Genomic DNA, 23,285 nt, shown 5'->3' with positions numbered 1-23,285 from the left:
GCGGGCCAAAGACAGGCAAGGAGCGGGCCAAAGACAGGCAAGGAGTGGGCCAAAGACAGGCGATTATAATCTTTTATTATTTTTTAACCTCGTATTAGCCCTCAATATATTGTACTTTGAGGGCCGGAGAAATCTCAGAGTGTACATACATATTTTCAGGGCACATTCAATTTGGACCAAATCTAATCTGTTGGCAGAGACAAGAAAACCTGCCGAAACGAATTAGGAAATGTACATTTACCAACATAAAGCAATGAAATGGTCTACCCTTCAGAGGTTACAATAAGAAAAGAGCCGGCTTATTGGACTCTGAAGAAACTGCCTGTTTCCATGGACACTTCGATATTATCCTGCAAAAATGTGAACATCATTTCACCCAGATTTTTATTTTAGGCTTTCTTCCCTGCTGAAGAACATAAGGCTGTAAAGCGAATAGTGACATTTATCATTTATCAATGACATTTATGAAGAATTAGCGACACTTTTTCTCACACATAAGAGCATCTATGAAAAAGTGAGTGGGGACTCATCTGCAGGGGTTCTGTTGAGGAATCTGGAGCCAGAAGTCAGAGAGGTTGCAGCTAACGGGAGTCTGTCGCCCAACCTACTAACTTGCGAAGCACATAGCCGTGCGGGGGATACAGCACTTATATGTTCTAATTTGTGCTTCTATTTTGAAGAACCTGAAGCTTACTCAAGTCTGCTAATTAGGGTGTGTTGTGCACCCTTGGTGTGGCCAAGAGGCTCACTGCTTCATTTCGGCCACTGGTTTTGCATGCCCGGCGTCTCTCACCGATGATTGACAGCACTGGCAATCTATGTGAGAGAGGGAGGGCATGCAAAATCAGTGGGCGAAATGGTGAACTAAGCTGCTTGGCCACACCAGGGGTGAAACGGTCACCCCAATTAACATGTTTGATAACACTTTAGTTTCTGCAAAACAAAGGCAGCGATTATAACACATGGAGGCCAAATCGTTCATTTACAACGACAGTCTTAATTAAATGGTGTGTTGGGGTAAGATGCTCCAAATTCATTAAAGTGGGCATCTTCTCAGTGACGTACGCCATGCCAAAAATGCTACTCACATTTCTGGCCTAAGTTATGATGGATGATGGTGAATTTGGCGGAGTTCGCTGGCCTGGGAGTTAAAAAAAAATTTATAATATTTGGAAACACTTGGTGTAAACACTTTGATGAATCATTTCCTAAGGGTATGCTCATACTAGGTCTTTTTTTTCATGGGAAAATTACTTGCTGTTCATATGTTCTTCAAGCTTTTGCATGTCAAATGCTTTTAGGTTACCTGTAACCTTGGAAAATGCTATGTACCTGCAGATATAGAATTAATCTGCTGGTAAAACAGCATTACTATGCTGCCCAGCCGCCATATTAAAAATGCAGCAGCGGCAATAATGAACTCTGTTCGCCCCGGGAGCCGCCGGCTTTCAGTCATAGCGCCACACTGGTGCAGGGTAGCTGTGCAGAGTGAGCTGTCAAAGTACTGGGGCGTGCACACAGCCGCTGCTCACAAAAATAAGATTATTTCCTCCCGGTAGCCAGACTTTCAGCAGGGCAGCATTGGAACGCTATTGTCAATTTCTCCTACAGTTGCGCTGAGATTTAGGTGTCAATTTTCCCCATAGAATTGCATTAGATGTGAAAAATACGCAGGTAACAATACGCACCGCTGGTCAGTTTATGCTGAGTAAAAATTTAAAAAAAAATCCCATACACTTTGCTGGAACTGTAAGATGCTGTGTTTTTGATGCAGCGGAAATACACAGCGTCAAAAGCTCATCGTGGATACACAGCCTAATGGATAAAAAAACACTGCAAAAAATCTGCAACATTAAAAACTCCCCAAACACTCAACGTGGGAAAGGACATCATCACTGTCCCCATTGGGGCTCACAATCTACATTCCCTATCAGTATGTCTTTGGAGTGTGGGAGGAAACCGGAGAACCCGGAGGAAACCCACGCAAACACGGGGAGAACATACAAACTCCGTGCAGATGTTGTCCTTGGTGGGATTTGAAGCCAGGACCAAAACACGACAATACTAACCATTGAGCCACCATGTTGCCCACAAACTAGGCACACTTAAATCAGAAAGCTGAAAAAAAAAATGCTGCAGGAAACAAAAAACGCCTCCAAAAACTTCTACCCTCCTCTCTTTAAACCTGGCATTGGTGCTTAAGCGAATCACAAAGACCCAGAGCTAGAACTGACACCTGGCAGGTTGGGGTCCTGGAACAGATTTCGTATGGGAGCATCCAGTTACACCTCTGTCTCATGCTCTCTGCCCCTCGCAGTGTGACTTCTTCTCTAACAAAATATAATCAGTACAGAAGAGGAGAAAACTGCATAAACAATAACGCCCAATATAATTTGTGCAAGGAATGCCTTGGGATCTTCCCGTAACCTCCAGATGTGATGAGATCCTTGTAGCTGTCCTGCAGATTGATATGGAATTACTATTTTTGCAATTTTAAAAAGGTCTCTTTCTAAGAATTGGAGGCTGGCTATACCCCTCCGCCTCTGTCACACAGCTATATTATTTGTAAAGTACATAGAAAAGCTCTATCCTTTCTATAGCTAGAAAGCCTGCAATCACACATCATGTCATGAGCTTTCTATTCAGAGGCTTCATCAGGTAAAAGCTTTTTAGAATGGAAAGCCAGATCTGTATTATGTAATTCAGCTGGAAAAGCTCTTCAAAGTGTAACGCAACATTTATTGCATTAAATGGGAGTAGGGAGTATATATACATTTGTATAGAGTCTTACATAGGACTGCAGGTAAATATGCTGACCTGTGAGGTTATAAAAAGGAGACACACACTCAGCTCTGCTATATCTGAATACATGGCAGCACCAACTCTTACCTATTGTAGTAATTACTGTAATGGCAAAATAAAAGGAGCCAGCAAATTTCCACTGCTTGCCTGCTCGGTGGGGTTCGGACTGTAGGACCACGCGCTCTATCTCTCGGTAGTCCTCCTCGCTGAAATGATATTTCTTCTTGAGATCTGTCCTCTTTTCCTCTAAGATTCTCTTTCTGGAACTTTCAGATTCTGATTCCAGGGCATCAAAAACTGCAGCCCCCACCAAAAGGTAAGAGAACATGCAGAGGATCAGAGACAGAGTCCGTATATTCTGCTTCTTCATTTTGTGTAGGAAGAGTGACAATCCGGACTTGAACATCAAACTAGACATTCGTTCACAGGACGACCTGCGACTGATCACATCTTACCGCGGGGACTGCACGGTCACCAGACAATCCCACAAGCCAGAGTTGGCACCTGGGGGGAGACACAAATACCAGACATCATTCATCACACTGATACCTTCTCAGCGGGGCTGATCACATGTGATCATGTAGCAGAGACGGGTTTGACGCGTGAATCAAAACATTACAAGGCAGCGGGATTTCTGGCTGTCAGGAAATGCTCAGCTCTGCTACATTTACATGAATTGGGTTATACATGTACCACCCGCATCCTAAATTCAAGAGTATAAATGGAAACTGCATAGAAAGCAATTCCCTGTGCTGTCCTCACTACTGCAACCCAGCATCAAGCACGGTCCTGTATGGATGAGCATCATACGCAATATGTATATATACATACACACAATGCTAGCAATGTACCCAGCTGGGGTACTGATACCACGATGCAGGGCTGCTGGGATCTATAGTGCATCATAAGGAATCTTATTATTTGCCCTCTTCACTAGGGGCCACCATAGGGAATTGCTAGTTAAGTAACTGCCTGATATAGTATTATGCGACAATCCTAAAGACCTGGTAGAATATGATATGGTATTACAGTAGTGTGACCTTGGGCATGCCCACCCATCAATAGTTAATTGGTAAACTTTAGCATAGGATGGCATGGCCAGTGCCTCACCTACAGTCACGGTACATGCTGGGGGTGACGCCTGAACAGTAGTAGGTGTATCCGCCCGCTGTCTGTCTGAGCTCACCTCTCACAGGTCCTACTGTCCGTGCAGCCTGGACTCCCTGCAGCCACCATCATTCCCAGGACCCTACAAGTGGTGAAGCCTCCATAGTCCTGGCTGAGTGGGGGTCATACCATTGTGGCGTCCACCCCTGTGCCCCTGGACCTGTTCACTCCCGCAGCCACACCTGAGCCGGCCGGGAGGGGGCGCCCCCTGCGCCGCTAGCGGAGGCGCCGCTGACTGCTCTCCATCACTCCCAGGTGCCTTTTGAACTGGCCCGCGACAGGCTGCTGTCTCAGCACTTGAGAACACACTGCGCATGCTCAGGTTTTTAACTCTTGCCTGAAGGACTGGAGGGGGTGGGGGTGCAGCATCCCCTTGGAGATGTGCCATAGCAACAGAGATAGCAGAATTTAAGATTTACTCCCACTTAGCAACATGCAGTGTATACTACTGAGTAGTGGAGAGCAGAGGGTGGGGGGCACAGGGCTGCAGAGGGCATGTACTAGCGTTGTACCATCTGAAGACAACTGGTGCCCATCTCCCATAGGAAGTGCTGGCAACTCGTATTAATAAGCACAACGTGCCTTTCATTTCTGTGGCATTTAGCTGCCAGCTTTTCCTTATTGTGTTTATGGAGCTACTAGCAAAACAGTACTTCATACACATTGTGCCTCCATAATCAGTGCCAGACAGAGTCTCCATAACCAGTGCCGGACAGAGTGCCTCCATAACCAGTGCCGGACAGAGTGCCTCCATAACCAGTGCCGGACAGAGTCTCAGTAACCAGTGCCGGACAGAGTCTCCATAACCAGTGCAGGTCAGAGTGCCTCCATAACCAGTGCCAGACAGAGTGCCTCCATAACCAGTGCTGGACAGAGTGTCTCCATAACCAGTGCAGGTCAGAGTGCCTCCATAACCAGTGCCAGACAGCGTGCCTCCATAACCAGTGCCGGACAGAGTCTCCATAACCAGTGCCGAACAGAGGCTCCATAACCAGTGCCGGACAGAGTGCCTCCATAACCAGTTCTAGACAGAGTGTCTCCATAATCAGTGCAGGTCAGAGTGCCTCCATAACCACTGCCGGGTAGACTGCGTCCATGACCAGTGCCGGACAGAGTACCTCCATAACCAGTGCTGGACAGAGTCTCCATAATCAGTGCCAAACAGAGTCTCCATAACCAGTGCTGGTCAGAGTGCCATTCATAACCAAGGCCGGACAGAATGTCTCCATAACCAGTGCAGGTCAGATTGCCTCCATAACCAGTGCCGGATAGAGTGCCTCCATAACCAATGCCGGATAGAGTGTCTCCATAACCAGTGCCGGACAGAGTGTCTCCATAACCAGTGCCAGACAGTGTGACTCCATAACCAGTGCAGGTCAAAGTGCCTCCATAATCAGTGCCAGACAGATTGTCTCCATAACCAGTGCCAGACAGTGTCTCCATAACCAGTGGCGGACAGTGTGACTCCATAACCAGTGCAGGTCAAAGGGCCTCCATAACCAGAGCCTGACAGAGTGTCTCCATAACCAGTGCAGGTCAGAGTGCAGTGTGTACCAGTCAGAATGCCCCTAAAAACAGTGCCGGACAGAGTGTCTCCATAAAAAGTGACTGCTAGTCACCCCCATAAACAGTACTAGTCAGTGCCCTCATAAACCATGCCAGAATGCCCCATAAACAATGTCAGTCAGAATGCCCTCATAAAACATACCAGAGTGTCCCCAAAAACAGTTCTGGCCAGAGTGCACTCTTAAACAGAGGCTGGAAGTTACCCCCATAAACAGTATTAGTCCGTGCCCCATGAACATTGCCAGTCAGATTGGCTCCATAAGCAGTGCGTGCCAGTGTCCCCACAAACAGTGGCGGTCAGCAAACAGTGGCGGTCAGCATACAGTGGCGGTCAGCAAACAGTGGCGGTCAGCGTACAGTTGCGGTCAGCGTACAGTGGCGGTCAGCAAACAGTGGCGGTCAGCATACAGTGGCGGTCAGCGTACAGTGGCGGTCAGCGTACAGTGGCGGTCAGTGTGTGTACATAAACAGTGACTGCCAATAACCCCCATGAACAGTATCAGTCAGTTCCCCCAATAAACTACGTCAGAGTGCCCCTATAAACAGTGCCAATTAGAGTGCCACCATACACAGCACTAGCAAGAGTGCCCCCATAAATAGTGCCAGACAGAATGCCTTATAATCAGTGCCCACATCAGCAGTAAGAGAATAATAGGCTGTAATGTGTCCAGTACACTTGGTATACTTTCCCCCCTGTGCTTTTGCCAGCAGGTCTGTATCATGCTGGTATGTTGGTGTCTAGTCCTTATTGGATGCGCTTCTTCCATCTAAGTAGCGTGTGCTGTCAGATCCGTATTACAGATGCCAATATTTGGGTCCCCGTTAACTCCTATGGGGAATTCTTGTCCCCTGATGCTGCCTGCTTTCTGCTTCACAGATCCAGAGCTGGATCTGTGCAGAAAACCGTTCATTGAGTTTACCTATTACCGGGAACCTGTCAGACGGTTCATGCTGCCCAAACCGCTGCCAGCATGAAATGCCCAATGCACCATTACAGCCAGGTATATTACTCTCTGACGCTACGGTGTTTCACAGAACATACACTTTGACGATCCGGTTGGGGACTATAGCCAGAGACGAGACTAGTCCTGCTCCGCCCCCCGCTGCCTCTTTTCAGCTCCACTGCAGGTGATTGACAGTCCTTCCCTTATGTGTGCACAGGGAGACAGCTGTCAATCACCTGCTGTGGAGCTGAAAAGAGGCAGCGGGGGGCGGAGCAGGACTAGTCTGGTCTCTGGCTATAGTCCCCCACCGGATCATCAAAGTCTGTGTTCTGTGAACCATCTCAAAGAATCATATACCTGGCTGCCATCATGCTGGCCGGGGGTTCGGCAGCATGAATCGCCTGATAGGTTCGCTTTAATTATTATAGGGTTAACATGCAGATGATATTAGGCTTGTTGTAGACTAGGATAACACATGGAGAGAAAAAATGATAGTGTGAATTAGAATTTATAGAAAAAACACATTGACATCCTGACTCCGGTGTGGCACCTTGCAGGACGTAATCCACCATGTACCCCCCACCCCTAATTCATAGCAGTCATCAATAGTCTTCCTTTGAGTCGGGGAGGCGTGTTCATTTTTAGGGAGACATTTTGGGAATTAATCTGGTTCTTCAATAGATGTTTGAGACCCCCCTGAAAAAGCACTAATTAAAACGCTCAAAAGAATGAATTTAAACATTTCTATGATGAAAATGATACCTTGCTGATCATATGTTCAGTCTTTTGAGCATCTTTTAACAGCTTTATGTTTCAATAGACGCCAAGGGGTTAAAAAAAAGTGATCTACTACAGACGTTTTCCGCTCTGAAGACGTTCTGTACTTTATAATACAAGGCAATTGGATGGCTCAGCAAAAAAAAACAAGAACAAAAAAATCAGGAATAAAACTACTGGCGTTTCCTGAAGCGTCTTCCTCTTGGAAAACCTGGCAGTTTTGCGTGCCTGAAAAAGACATCATGTGCAGTTCTAGATCCCACATTACTCTTCTATTTAAGGCCTCATTCAGACGTCTGATTTTCGCATACGAGTGCTATTTGTGATAGCATTCATACCTGTGATACAGTAGTCTGTGGGGCCATTCTCATGTCTGAAACGTTTTTCGGACCGAGTGATCCACTTAAAATCACGGAGACATGTCCGATTTTGATCCGTGGGTTGGCTCAAAATTGGCAATACAAGTTTAGGGGTCTGTGAACAAAAAAAATCGGAGCGATCTCTGACTGTCAGAACGGTGAAGGAGGTGAATTTTTTTTTTCTCCACATACGAGAAAAAGTGATGATACCCGTACCACATTCTCATCAAACTATGATCAGATCAACTTTTTTCTTGTACATGAGAAAAACCGACGTCTGAATGAAGCCTTAGGGAAGAATCAGATGGCCGTGTAAATCGAGGATCGCAACGCAATGCTCGGACTGGCCGACGGCTCTGCCATCCCAAGCGTGGTAGTTGCATAGAAATACATGCTGTCACGCTCGGGTCGGAAGAGCCGCAGGCCAGTCTGAGCATTGCACTGTGAAGCTGGTCCATGTTATACAGCTGTCTGACTCTTCCCTAATTCTGGTGATTTGTGCTTAGTGTCGCTGCTGTCCAAGGTGCTGGAGTCATTCAGCATTCAAATCTAAGTAACCACTTTATGGCGTCATCGAACTTTTTCTGGGGAGATTACAGGAAATCACATCTGTGATTGTGTGGGAGCTTATTTTCGTATATTATGTAGGAAAAAGGACACAGATCTTTCCTGGAGAGTATTTTCAAATTCGCCTTATAAGGCCTAGAGGGCTGACACGCATGTAGATAGTGTATGCACCCCCACCACACATATTACTACATGAAAGGGAATCTGTCAGTAGGACCATAGTAAGGGTGTCATATCTCCCTGAGAATCTGTCTCTAGAGCTTATTTTAAATAAATGAGGGTGTCACCAGTGTGAGACATGTAGATCCGGAGAGCAAACTGTCAGTCATTACATGTCTCACACTAGTAACGCCCCCATTAATTTAAAAAAGGTACCTGAGGCAGATTCTCAGGGAGAGCTTTGTCAGGCCCATAGCTCATTTCCATATTAAGAAAAATGTGGATTTCTCTGGAATAAGACATCAGATCGCAGATATCAATATATTATTTTATTCAGCTTCCAATGACCTACATGCCCATATAGACGGCTTAGGAGGGTTGATCCTACTGACAGACTCCCTTTCAACTGCTCCCAATTCATATGTTGCATACAGCAAGTTAAGGTGCATAAATGGGTTCCCTAGGATTACAAAACACAGCTGCCTTCCTACAAAAACAGCACCACACCTGTTCACAGGCTGTATATGGTATTGCAGCTCCACACCATTCACTTCAATGGACCTGAGCTACAATGCCAGACACAATCTACTGACAGTTGTGGTATTGTTTTTGGAAAGCAGCAGCCATGTTTGTCTAATTCTTGACAACCCCTTTAAATTAGGTGCCAGTTTATTGCACTGTCCTCTCCACTTAATCAGGAATGTTATCCATTAGTCATTGCAGGATTGGAGGATATTCTTCCACCCTTTTTATGAACCAGTCTCCAGGATTACACGTTTCAGGATTACTACCTCTTTGACAGATCCAATAATTTGGTTACGACTGATCTCTATCTTATGTATTTCCAAGACTGCACCTGGGTAGCCATTGCTCCACTGAGAGTTAGAGAAGCCTTTGTAAATACTACGGTTTGTGGGTTTTTCAGAACTGAATGGATCTGCTCTAATCTGGAGTGAATATGAGTATTAAATTATGAAATCTGTCTAAAATAAAAATTGTCAAATGAGTTAATTATGCATCAAGCAGAGGTCCAAGATCATAGTCCAATTCGCCTGATAGGACACAAAACACAATGGAGAATCCAGAAGGAATATAGATTTAATACATTTGTATTCAGAAGAGACTCGCAATATTTGATGGGAATATTTGATTTTACGCCTGCCTTCTAATACAGTGAGCTGCAGACAAAAGAGTATGTGCAGAATAGACAAAGGTACTTTTGAAGAGATGAGGTCATGCCCTACATGGTCTAATCTCCTTTCCTCCTGGGAGTCATGAATCTATGCTGGACTCCCCAGAGGAACTACATTGCTAGCAAGCAGTGTGAAATTAGTCCTCAAAGTGCTCAACATAAACTCTATGAAGTCGGTTTGTAGTCCCAGAGAAGAACAGCACTCGGCTGACAGCTTCTCCTCCCCCTCCATATTCACTACTGTTGTGGGTCTCAGCACATGGATCCCCACCAATTAAAACTTCCGACATGTCTCTGATACTGCAGAATGCTATCCTCATTACTGAAAGCCTTGAAAACTCAGCAGATATAATGTTAAATTGTCTCAGAGAATCTGAGAAGACTAATGTAATAATAAAAATTATCATTTTATTTATCTAGCGCCAACATATTCTCCAACACTTTACTAATAAGCGGGGACATGTACAGACAATAAAAACAATACAAAGTAACTCATAGTTCAACAGTTCAAGGAGGAGTGAGGATTCCTGCCTGCGAGTTTACAATCTGTAAGGAGATGGGAACACAATAGGTAGAAAGTGCTTGTTATGGATGGTCCAGCCATCATTATAAAAAATAGGTTATTTCAAAAAGCTGCATGATCCAGTCATCAGATTGTATCTGTGTAAGTACAGTTACCAGATGGTATTGGGTGCATGGAGGATGTGGAGACAGATGAATAGGAGGGTCCAGAGTCTGGAGAAAATGTAGAAAGAGGTAACAGAGAAGAGTTAGATAAGTGAGGTGATAGGCCTGTCTAAAGAGATGTGTTTTTAAAGCATGCTTAAAAATGTGGGGGCTAGGTAATAGTCAGATCGTCTAGGGCAGTGCGTTCCAGAAAACTGGTGCAACACGAGAGATGTCTTGGAGAAGGGGGTGCGAGGTTCAGATTATGGAGGATGTTAGTCTTAGATCAGTTGCAGAACAGAGAACACAGGTAGGGTGATAGACAGAGATGAAGGGGAGATACAAGGCAGTGCAGAACTGTGGAGAGCTTTGTGGTGAGAGAGATAAGTTTTTATTGTATTCTGTAGCAAATGGGCAACTAGTGCAATGTCTGGCACAAGGTGGAGGCATCGGTGAAGCAGCTGGACATTTTCGCATTGAGGACGGATTAGAGAGGAGACAGTTGAGTTAGAGAGAGAGTAGAGAGTTGCAGTAGTGCAGACAAGAATGAATAAGAGCAACTGTTTTTGCAAAGGTGGAAAAACATCGGATTCAGGAAATGTTTTAAGATGCAGGTGACATGAGCGAGTAAGTGATTGGATATAGGGAATAAAGGAAAGTTTTGTGTTAAATATAACCCCAAGACAGCAAGCGTGCTGCTTGGAAGTTATGGTTGAACCAACCAAGGCAATAGCAATATTAAGTATAGGTAAGTTAATAGAGGGAGGACACACATCACAAAATAATGACATTATTAGTCTCTACCTCCTTGCATGCTTAGGATGCCAGTGACTGGCACACAAGCCTCTGGACCACCATGAAGGGGAGGGACACGGCACCAACAACCAATTCATGAATTCCGTTCAAAAGCACAGCAAATAGTGGGGTACATTGAAGTCAATGGGTCCTATAACAAAGATTAAAATGAGGCCGATCATTAGGCTACTTGGCTTTGAGACCCAGGGCAGAAAGGCATGTTGTCTTATTTTCCTGTTCATGCTCTTTTCATTACTCTTGGGTAAATTCCTCTACCCATTGTTCTTAATTCGTCCCTATAGAGACGTCTGACACAGGTTATCACTATTTGATAGCAAAGGAGATGAAACAACCAGCCTATGACCCCTTTTATACACGGACCCCATAACAACCGCTTGGTCTGCTTCTATGTACAATGACTGATGTCTATTTCTTGAGCATACTGACAACGGTTATTTATTCTGAGTAATATGCATACATTACCATTTACCATTTTTATACAAGAACCACATATTTTCTTTATTAGTCAACATGTATATATGTTACAAAAAATGTTATATGCACATTTTTTTTTCATTCCGATACTTAAAGAAAGACACCGGGAGAAGGTTACAACATACCCTCCCCAGCCTCCTCTGTAATCAATATTATATATATACCACTGTGCAAAAGTTTTAGGCAGGCGTACAAAAATATCTGCAAAGCAAAAATGCTTTGTAAGTGTTAATAGTTTGTTTTTATCAATCAACAAAATGCAAAGTGAAGGAACAAAAGAGAGATCTACATCTAAAATAATATTTTGTGTGACCGCCCTTTGCCTTCAAAGCAGCATCAATTCTTTTAGGTGATTTTCAGAGATTTTGTAGGATTATAATCAGGTGTATGAGTAACCAGTTGTACCAAAAGTGTATAATGATTATCATTTCATATATACAGTTGTGCTCAAAAGTTTACATACCCCAGCAGAATTTTTGCTTTCTTGGCCTTGTTTCAGAGAATATGAATGATAACAAAAAAATTTTTCTCCACTCATGGTTATTGGTTGGGTGAAGCCATTTATTGTCAAACTACTGTGTTTTCTCTTTTTAAATCTTAATGCCAACCAAAAACATCCAAATGACCCTGATAAAAGTTTACCTACCCGGGTGATTTTGGCCTGATGACATGCACAGAATTTGACACAAATGGGTTTAAATGGCTACTAAAGGTAACATCCTCCCCTGTGACCTGTTTGCTCATAATCAGTGTGTGTCCATAAAAGCTGTGTGAGTTTCTGGGATCCAAACACTGATGTTTGTGGATTGTGAGTCATGGGGAAAGCAAAAGAATTGTCAACGGATCTATGGAGAAAGGTAGTTGAACTGTATAACACAGGAAAGGGATACAAAAAGATATCCAAGGAATTGATAATGTCAGTCAGAAGTGTTCAAACTGTGATTAGCAAATGGAAAATCAGGGGCTGTGAAAAAAAACAAACCACAGTCAGGAAAATTGTTCAGGGTTGCAAAGAAAAACCCACAACTAACATCAGCTGAAATTCAGGACTCTCTGAAAACTAGCGGTGTGGCTGTTTCAAGATGCACAATAAGGAGGTACTTGAAGAATAATGGGCTGCATGGTCGAGTCGCGAGAAGAAAGCCATTACTGCGTAAATGCCACAAAGTATCTCACCTACAATACGCCAAACAGCACAGAGACAAGTCTCAAAACGTCTGGAACAAGGTAATTTGGAGTGATGAGACCAAAGTTTAATTTTTTGGCCACAACCATAAACGTTACATTTGGAGGGAGGTCAACAAGGCCTATTCTGAAAGGAAAACCATTCCTACTGTAAAGCACAGAGGTGGATCGCTGATGTTTTGAGGATGTGTGAGCTACAAAGGCACAGGAAACTTGGTAAAAGTTGAAGAAAAGATGAATGCAGCAAGTTATCAGCAAATACTGGAGGCAAATTTGCACCCATCATCTCGGAAGTTGCGCATGGGACGTACTTGGACGTTCCAACATGATAACGATCCAAAACACAAGGCCAAGTCGACCTGTCATTGGCTACAGTAGAACAAAGTGAAGGCTCTGGAGTGGCCATCTCAGTCTCCTGACCTCAATATCATTGAGCCATTCTGGGGAGATCTCAAGCGCGCAGTTCATGCCCAGGAATTTACAGGAACTGGAGGCTTTTTGCCAAGAAGAATGGGCAGCTTTACCATCTGAGAAATTAAAGAACCTCATCCACAACTACCACAAAAGACTTCAAGCTGTCATTGATGTTAGAGGGGGCAATACACGGTATTAAGAACTGGGGTATGTGAACTTTTGATCAGGGTCATTTGGATGTTTTTGGTTGTCAATAAGATTTAAAAAGAGAAAACACAGTAGTTTGATATAAATGGCTGCACCCAACCAATAACCATGAGTGGAGAAAAAGTTTTTTTGTTATCATTCATATTCTCTGAAACAAGACCAAGAAAGCAAAAATTCTGCCGGGGTATGTAAACTTTTGAGCACAACTGTAGGTTGAAATATAGTCATTAATTGAAACTGAAATATCTGTGTTTAAGGTTTAAAACTGGATGAGCAACAGCCAAACTCTGCTACAAAGGTGAGGCTGTGGAAGAGAGTTCCATATCACAGGTCATACACCATGGCACAGCACAAGGACACAAGGTGTCTCCTAGGCAAAGATTTCAAAGCAGATTGGGCTTTCAAGATGTGCTATTCAAGGTCTTTTGAAGAAGCATCATAGGAAATGTTGAGGACCATAAATACAGTGGCCGGCCAAGTAAACGTATTGCAGCAGATAAAAGGACATATCATGCTTACTTTCAAATTCTGAAGCTGTCAAGCAGTGCCATCAACTCAGAACTGACAACAATCAATGTGACTCAGCTACACCATTTACTGTTCGTAGAAGTCTGGTCAAAAGTGGTCTTCATGTAAGAATTGTGGACAAAAAGCCATACCTTGAACATGGAAACAAGGCCAAGTGACTTAATTATGCACAAAAACATATGACCTGTGGTGCAAAAAAATGGCAACAGGGGTTCTTGATTGATGAATCAAGAGTGAAATATTTGGCTGTAACAGAAGGCAGTTTGTTCATCAATGTGTGGAGTGTGATAGAATAATGAGTGACTACAGGCAGCAGTGAAGCATGGGGGAGGTTCCTTGAAAGTTTGGGGCTGGATTTCAGGAAATAAAGTTGGGAATTTGGTCAGGATTAAAGGGAATCTGTCAGTAGGATTAACCCTGCTAAGCCGTCTGTATGGGCATGTAGGTCGTAGAAAGTTGAACAAAATGTTACCTTGATATCTGCGATCTGATGTCTTATTCCAGAGAAATCACTTTTTTCTAAGTATGTAAAAGAGCCATTAAGATCTATGAGCCAGACACAGATCTACCTGAGGATCAGCCTCCAGAGATTATTTTAAATGAAAAAAGGAACTACCAGTGTGAGACATGTAGATTAGAAGAGCAGACTGTCAGTCATTACATGTCTCACACTGTTAACTCCCCCTTTCATTTAGAATAATTATATATTTTTTTCTGGATGTAGTGGCTGGTAGCCACCTATTGGGTAAGACAGTGGTTGGGAGAGACCCTTTTCTGAAAATGTCAGAAGATAAGGAGGAAACACCCATAGAGAAGTTTTGTGATACAAGCCCAGCTGGTTAAAGGGAGAATTTTGCACCTTTATTACAAGGGGGCTTAACTTTGGAATGGAGGGGCATAGAAGAAAAAGAAAAACGACCCCAGAATCAGTGGAACACCACCACTAGGAGGAAGAACTCAGTTTCCATTGAAAAAATCCAATGAAAGATCCTCTTTAAGTATTTCATACTATAGATCTTGATTATAAAAGTTTGAAAAATATCTCTGCTGTGAGATCTACTATGAAATAATGATATTTTTACAAAATGTTTTTATATGGAGCAGAACACAAATAATAAACAAAACAATACATCATATTATTGTATAAAGTGGGAGGTTTTGCCATATTTTACAGCCATTTTCTTCTATGCAGTAGATTCTATTTGTAATAAATAAGAGGAGACATTTATATGACTAGATCCTAAGGTGTGGGTGACATGTCTTGTGATCATTTGCACCTTATCAGTAGGTGTGCATACCACTCAAGCAGGAAGAGAAGGCATATACGGGGAAGATAATATACACAGTAATGGAAAAGAGCTGTCTGAATACTGGTATGCAGCTTCCGTGACTGTGTGACCACAAAGAGTTCTTTATATGACCCAAAATGGCTGTTTTAGGTAGGTAGTTAATATAACATAAATCACACATCCTTTTACCAAATCCAATACAAAAATTCTCCCCAAAAATATCCATAACTAGTGTAGAAGTGTATAAATGTAACAGGGCAGGACACTGACATCTCCCATCCGCAGTGCATGGCATTTGTAACCACCTGGCACCCTGCAGCCTGCGATTTCTCCATGTCAGGTGTACATTGGGCAGCATGTAATTTCCAGAATATAATGAAATCTAACAATAAACCTTATCTCTGTAACTGAATTATGAAGCCAATATCACATCCCCCACACAGTAATGTGATAAACAATCTCACGTAACACAATTAACACAAGTCAATGTACTGCACTGATACACAAAGTCGCCAGGGATCTTATTAAATCCACACATACAAGAGAGGGGTAACCATTTAATTGCTGGCTGAATCTGAACAAATCCATATCTGTATTGAGCCTGTATGTTCTCCCTGTGCTCACGTGTGTTTCTCCCATGTAGTATGACCTCCCAGTACATATATACATACTGGCTGATTTATTGGTTTCCTACAAAATTATCCCAAAATATAAGGTGTAAGAGATACAGAAATCAGATTGTGACTGAAATCTGATGTAAGTTATTACATTTTGTGTACAGCTCTGCATAATATGCTAGCGATATAATAGGCAATAATGTTTTAGGTCACTTACATGTTCTACCCTCATCCTTGAAGTTGGATTTGTAGCTTTGTGTTTTCTGTCGCATTTTATTTTAGGATGTCTATTAGATATGTGTGCACTCTTGTGCTGTAAGGCATCCATCAGTTTATTCCTAAAACCAAAATAACCAAAATATATCTTGTGTTAATAGGAAATAAATATCAAAACACTGAACGTCACTTCCAAACAGAATACTTGTCTGAACAGGTGCATACTAAGAGTAGCCATATCCATACATAAGTAACAAATAAAGTTGCACTCTGTAACGCTAAAGCATGTAAACATGAACTGTCACAGTGTATCACCTCCTGATGTGATCCCTGGGAGATCTGGGATCAGAAGGTCACAATGTTTAATCGATTGCAGGTCCTCTTTAGTGTCCTTTTGTCTAGTACCTTGAATGGGAGTGGATTTACTTTCATTCGGTGCTGAAAGGGTTAATGTTACACGCATGCCGCTAGGTTCAGATAGGGCGAGACGGGTTTCATGAATTCTTTGGAATCCTGGGGGAACCGTTACTCAGGGCGACCATAGGCTGCAGCTTCTCTCAGGCTCACCATAGATTCAATTGCTGACCAGACACATCTGACAAGAGTCTTTTTCAACAGTTTAACAGTGGAATTTAATCTGAAGCATGGCCAGTGCAATTCAGGGATATTACAGCAACACTCTTCATTACAGTACAGTCTGAGTTTCATTAGCAACCGGCTCCAGTAACAATACAGTAGTTTCTTCACAAGGCACAGTATTACAGTCTCTTCAGTAGCATAATTCAGCATAGATTAGATCTATTAGCTGCACACTTCTATGCATACACAACCACAGGCTTTTCCTTCACAAGGACTCAATAGTACACAGCATTCTTTATCCTGCAAGGAGATGGAGGGGGGGAGGGTTTGATGAGGGAGATGATCCTTGTGACACAATTCCTTCCAGTCCTTATCTTCCTGCCTGATAATACTCTGCACTGTTAGTTCAGGGAGTTTATCTGACCTGTGTTTAGTTTCTCTCCTGATCTAAATCCTGTTCAGTTGCCTTCTGTCAGATCCAGATAACACACCACCTTCCTCTTCGGCTTCAGCCAGACTACAATAACAAATTCCCCACAATCCCCCTGGGACTCTGCTAAAACACTCCCTGTCTCCTGTGACTGTGTTAACCCCTCTAGTTGCTGGATGCTTCTGAAGCACAACACTTCCTGTCTCCTGTGCTTGTGTTATTTTTAACAGTTGTTGAATGCTTTGGAAGCACTACTTCCGCATGTCACATTAAGGACCCTTTTAATTCTGGCTGTGAACTTGTAGCTTGAGTACTCAGCTATATCACCTTGTGACCACTCCCTTACACTATATAAACCCACTGCTAGCTTCATTCCTTGCCGGTTAGAGATCTTCTATACTGATTAGTGATGAGCGAGCATGCTCGTTACTTGAGATTTACGGGCATGTCGGGTGTTTCCCGAGTATCTTCAGGGTGCTCGGGTGTTATGTTTTAGTTGCGCTGTGTACATGATTTGCGACTCTTTGACAGCTTTAATACATGTGAGGAATGACTGTTTATTAGGCATTCCTCACATGTATTAAAGCTGTCAGTCGCAAATCATGAGCACGGAGTGGCGAAAACATAACACCGAGCACACTGAAGGTACTTGGCGAGCACCCGAGAATGCTCCCCGAAAGGGTTAACAGAACATACTCGCTCATCACTAATACTGACCTCTTTGAAGTAGCCTGTCTCTGGTTAAGCTGAGGCGTTCGTTCTGTTGCAACAGCAGAGTTTCCTTTTGGAGACTGAAGAGTCCTCTCGCCACCAGTGTGACATGAAATGTATGAAATTGGAATTGCATTACTGCTCTAGAAAATAGGAAAAAGCAAAGATACTTATCACATAAATTGGCCAATCCATGTATGCCCAGCAGCCACGAAAAGGCGACCTTCTTCTAGGATATAAGCTTTATATATGAGTCCAATAGAAAGAGAAAATATTGACACTCCACAAAAACATGTTATCCTGTTAACATTTGATGGTGCTCAGCAATGAATCTATAGAAAGTCCTTTATATATTATATAAAGTATACTTTATATAATGTGATTTAACCCATTTACAAGATACTTTATCAACGCTACCAGAAACAGCGCTACTTGTGGCTGTCCCTTGGATTGCAGCTCATCTCTCCTGAAGTTAATAGTATTGAGCTGCAATACCTATCGCTGGCCATGGATAAGATGAGAAAGGTTCCTGTATCTAATATTGGTTTTACGGTTAAATCCTTTATTAATAGTAATGTCACCCATGTAATCTACAGTTAGGTTAGGTCCATATATATTTGGACAGAGACAACATTTTTCTAATTTTGGTTCTAGACATTACCACAATGAATTTTAAACAAAACAATTCAGATGCAGTTGAAGTTCAGACTTTCAGCTTTCATTTGAGGGTATACACATTAAAATTGGATGAAGGGTTTAGGAGTTTCAGCTCCTTAATATGTGCCACCCTGTTTTTAAAGGGACCAAAAGTAATTGGACAATTGACTCCAAGGCTATTTCATGGACAGGTGCGGGCAATCCCTTCGTTATTCTCAATTAAGCAGATAAAAGGCCTGGAGTTGATTTGAGGTGTGGTGCTTGCATTTGGAAGGTTTTGCTGTGAGGTAAATGTGGCGCCCCCGAGGGTTCGGTCGCCACAGAAGTATTGCATCTCATCCAGAGGTATGGTACCTCACTCTCAGGTAAGGAAGGAGTATGGCTCAGGACCCTAACACCTGCATTCACTACACCACATTTCCGAGGGCAGGGCGAGATTGCTCCTACGGGAGAGCACAGTCCCTGATCCCTGGCTGGAGTGGGGGGAACCACAGTAAGGGGGAACCATGTAGTGGGTGTGGGTGGAGGGCGTAGATCAGGGGAGCACTTGAAAGGAAGCTGTATAAAATAGGGAACCATCTTAGAAAGACAAGACAGTCAGAGAAGGAGAAGTGACAGAGCAGGGGCTCTGCAGGAGCTCTGCTCTGGAGGCGGGCCTAGCCTGTGAGGCCCAGGACTGAAGGAGAAGGAGGGAGGAGAGAGGAGCAAGGAAGACTCCAGAAGGAGAGAAGGGATCCTAGGGGTACGGGAAGTGCTGGAGGCCACCCGTATGCCTGAATCTGCAGGAATGTGGAAGGATCAAGCCGCAGAGGGGACCGGCCCCTTAACTAGTAGAGGAGGAATTCAAGCCTCAGCTAGCAACCGGAGGCGTCTGTACTTTCAGGGTGCAGTTGCCCACTACCACAGTTAACAATCTCTGAAAAGGTGGCCACATAGGGTCCAGGGGACTGCAGGTCGCCAGCCAAGACCCGAGGCCACCGGCTTGGGACACTGACTGTGAGGCGCAGGGCAGGAGGGTGAGAGCCAGCGCAGGAAGATGACTGAGGAAGGTACACAGAACGGGGTCCTGGTAAATACTCTGGAAATACCTGAGGGTGGACTGAGCCCCTCACTGAGTAAGCGCAGCACGCCGAGGGAAGTTGCACTGGTACCTGTAACTTGAACTGCAATAACCGTGAGTAAAGACCCTGGGACTTCACTATACTGACTCTGTGGTTACTACTGCACTACAACACCCTGCACAACCACCATCATCCACACTCTGCCCTGAAGCTAAGTCTTCCTGTGGGGAGTCACATCATCCTTGCTGTAATACCACCAGCTTCAGAGGACTGTTCCGCAGTGGCGGCCCTCTTAGCCGCATTCCACAGGTGGCGTAGTCGGACTCTTTATAAATCCCAGTAACGAATTCTCCTTGGATTGACTGCCTTGGGTCACGTACCGGGTCACTGCCACTGTGACTCCCAGCATCTACCGGCCCGGCACCGAGTACCCCGTGGCCCAGGGGGCACGTCATAAACATGTCAAAGGAGCTCTCCATGCAGGTGAAACAAGCCATCCTTAAACTGCAAAAACAGAAAAAAACCATCCGAGAAATTGCTACAATATTAGGAGTGGCAAAATCTACAGTTTGGTACATCCTGAGAAAGAAAGAAAGCACTGGTGAACTCATCAATGCAAAAAGACCTGGGCGCCCACGGAAGACAACAGTGGTGGATGATCGCAGAATAATTCCATGGTGAAGAGAAACCCCTTCACAACAGCCAACCAAGTGAACAACACTCTCCAGGAGGTAGGCGTATCAATATCCAAATCTACCATAAAAAGAAGACTGCATGAAAGTAAATACAGAGGGTTCACTGCACGGTGCAAGCCACTCATAAGCATCAAGAATAAAAAGCCTAGACTGGACTTTGCTAAAAAATCTAAAAAAGCCAGCACAGTTCTGGAAGAACATTCTTTGGACAGATGAAACCAAGATCAACCTCTACCAGAATGATGAAAAGAGAAAAGTATGGCAAAGGCGTGGTACAGCTCATGATCCAAAGCATACCACATCATCTGTAAAACACGGCGGAGGCAGTGTGATGGCTTGGGCATGCATGGCGGCCAGTGGCACTGGGTCACTAGTGTTTATTGATGATGTGACACAGGACAGAAGCAGCCGAATGAATTCTGATGTATTCAGAGCCATACTGTGTGCTCAGATCCAGCCAAACTGATTGGTCGTCGTTTCATACTACAGATGGACAATGACCCAAAACATAAAGCCAAAGCAACCCAGGAGTTTATTAAAGCAAAAAGTCGAATATTCTTGAATGGCCAAGTCAGTCACCTGATCTCAACCCAATTGAGCATGCATTTCACTTGTTAAAGACTAAACTTCAGACAGAAAGGCCCACAAACAAACAGCAACTGAAAACCACCGCAGTGAAGGCCTGGCAGAGCATCAAAAAGGAGGAAACACAGCGTCCGGTGATGTCCATGAGTTCAAGACTTCAGGCAGTCATTGCCAACAAAGGGTTTTCAACCAAGTACTAGAAATGAACATTTTATTTACAATTATTTAATCTGTCCAATTACTTTTGGTCCCTTTAAAAACAGGGTGGCACATGTTAAGGAGCTGAAACTCCTAAACCCTTCATCCAATTTTAATGTGGATACCCTCAAATGAAAGCTGAAAGTCTGAACTTCAACTGCATCTGAATTGTTATGTTTAAAATTAATTGTGGTAATGTCTAGAACCAAAATTAGAAAAATGTTGTCTCTGTCCAAATATATATGGACCTAACTGTATGTTACAGAGAGCCAATTATGCTGGATTCCTTATACAGGTTGCACAATCCCTGAATTAAGAGTCAGAGATTGGGAGCACATTTGGGCAGCACAACGAAACCCTAACAAAATGAAGCTTTCTTTGTGAGGTATTTCTCGTCAGTTTTTGGCGTTTCATACAGGTGAAATTTCACACCTAAGAGCTCATGCAGACATCCGTGCAAATCGGTCTGAGCATGGTCCACTAATGCTTGGACTGGACGCGGGTCTCCTGACTCTTGGCTTGAGAAGAGCTCCCACTTGCTGAATGCACTTCTACTTCATTTAAATATCCATTCAAACACTGATTTCTCAGTAATGGATAATGACAGGCCAAGTAAAGGTATTGATGGACTTGTCTTTAACAGAGCTACATGTGCACATAAATAGTTTGGGGATAAAATCCCGCTGACAGATTCCATTTAGGGTGGAGAACCCCTTTAATACGAGTTAAAGGGTTAGTCCCATCTTCATAAATGGATATTGTCAGATAATGCTTGTAAAAACAAGCAATTTTGCCGTTTACTGCTTATTAAAATTGTCAGCTGTTCTTGAGATATTAACATGTTTCTTTTGTTAATAGGTTGTAGCCTTGGAAACCGACCACCACTGAAAGACAGCTGAACATGCGCACTGCTTATAAACTCTTTTCTACTGATCTTGTAAGCACTGCTTTAAAGCTGGTCAGGACCCCTGGAGCGCGCTGTTACCTCCTAATCTCATCCAGCTTCTGCGCAGTGCTTACAACCTAGACAGCAAAGGTGGTCGATCTCCTAGACAACAAGTTGTAAACAAGTGTAAATATCACAAGAATGGCTGCAAATTTTAATAAGCCGTAAATTGCAAAATTTCTTGTTTTTATAAGCACGATACACCAATATCCATCTATGAAGATGCCTAATAGCCAACCACGGATCGAGAGGGATACAGACATCATATTTCTTTGTTTACTCAGCCTAAATGGAAACCAAGAGCAGTCTTGTACAATCTGTTCACCATTCTAAAGAAACAAATTGGATAAGCCATGTTTCACAGAACAACATATCCATCTGCATGAAAAATACATGTAGAAAATCAATTCTTCCCCCCTAGCCAAATTCAATAAAGCTTTCAATATATCGACAAGTCTCATGATGCGGCTGTGATGCTCAGTTTTAGACATCAGATCTCTCACAGTAGCAATGAATCATCAATATGCTAAACTTAGGTGGCAGATCAGAAAGCTTGGATAATACAGCTGACCATAGGAAAAGCACAGACCGACAGACCTAAGCCGTGCACATATAAAGCTCATATTAAATAATACTGCTTTTATTTATATTATTATTCTCTGGATCTGTCCAAAGCAGGCCATAAAGTAATGATTTTGTATCTGAGCAATAACAAAACATCATAATATTTTATGGACTTTGTCATCTGGGAGATTTATAGCATATTAAAGGGATTGTCCACTAATTTTATACTGATGACATATCCATGGGATATTTTTATTCAATTATTTTACTCACTTATATAACGCCACGAATTCCACAGCCCCAAATGGAATAATGCAGCCCCTATAGAGTATAATGTAGCCCTCATATAGTAAAATGCAGCCCAATAGAGTATAAAGTATTATGGCCACCACGTACTGACTAATTAAAAAAAAAATACAATACTCACCTCTCCTCGTTCCCCTGCTGCTCCGGTCTGTGCAGCGCGTCTCAGCAGCTCCACTACCTTGCACAGCATGGCACGTGATGAAGTGACGTCAGACGCAGAGGAGGAATGATGGGAGAGGAAGCGATCTAAGATGCCGATAAAGTTGAATGCGCAATGGGGGAATGGGAGGGCCAGAGCCGGCACCGGGCCCCCCTGACTCACGGGCTACATGGTGGCCGCGTGGTGTGCCGCTATTAGCGGCACGCCACTGGCTGGTGGTCCCTGGGTGAGTGGGGGCCCTAGGCAAATGCCTAGTTTGCCTGCCCTTAATGCTGGCCCTGCCTCCAGTGGTGGCTGGATGTAAACACTAGCAGGACATCACAACTCTGCACATTGTTTAGTGGCTGCTATTGAATACTGTGGATCAGCTCCTATTCTTTTCAATAGATGCTTAACTGCAGGATCAATTAGTAGCCACTAAAGAGTGTACGGAGTTGTGCTGTTCTGC

The 23,285-nt window shown here is 43.5% G+C and overlaps 1 protein-coding gene across 1 annotated transcript in view; it reads right to left on the bottom strand.

Moving 5' to 3' along the window:
- LOC141272620 (potassium channel subfamily K member 9-like) overlaps nt 1-4,290 on the bottom strand; it is a 56,566-nt gene extending 52,276 nt beyond the window's left edge. The window contains exons 1-2 of the mRNA XM_073683528.1: nt 3,989-4,290; nt 2,890-3,306 (exon numbers count right to left, since the gene is read on the bottom strand). Of these exons, the coding sequence (XP_073539629.1) occupies nt 2,890-3,220 (331 nt within the window). The 5' untranslated portion in view covers nt 3,221-3,306; nt 3,989-4,290. The remainder of the gene's footprint in view (nt 1-2,889; nt 3,307-3,988) is intronic.
- Nucleotides 4,291-23,285: the final 18,995 nt, after the last annotated feature.

The sequence above is a fragment of the Phyllobates terribilis genome, unplaced genomic scaffold (genome assembly GCF_046119375.1).
Source record: "Phyllobates terribilis strain yellow unplaced genomic scaffold, ASM4611937v1 Scaffold_5__5_contigs__length_657084704, whole genome shotgun sequence".
NCBI lineage: Eukaryota > Metazoa > Chordata > Amphibia > Anura > Dendrobatidae > Phyllobates > Phyllobates terribilis.
This window is presented reverse-complemented; position numbering and strand designations above follow the sequence as displayed.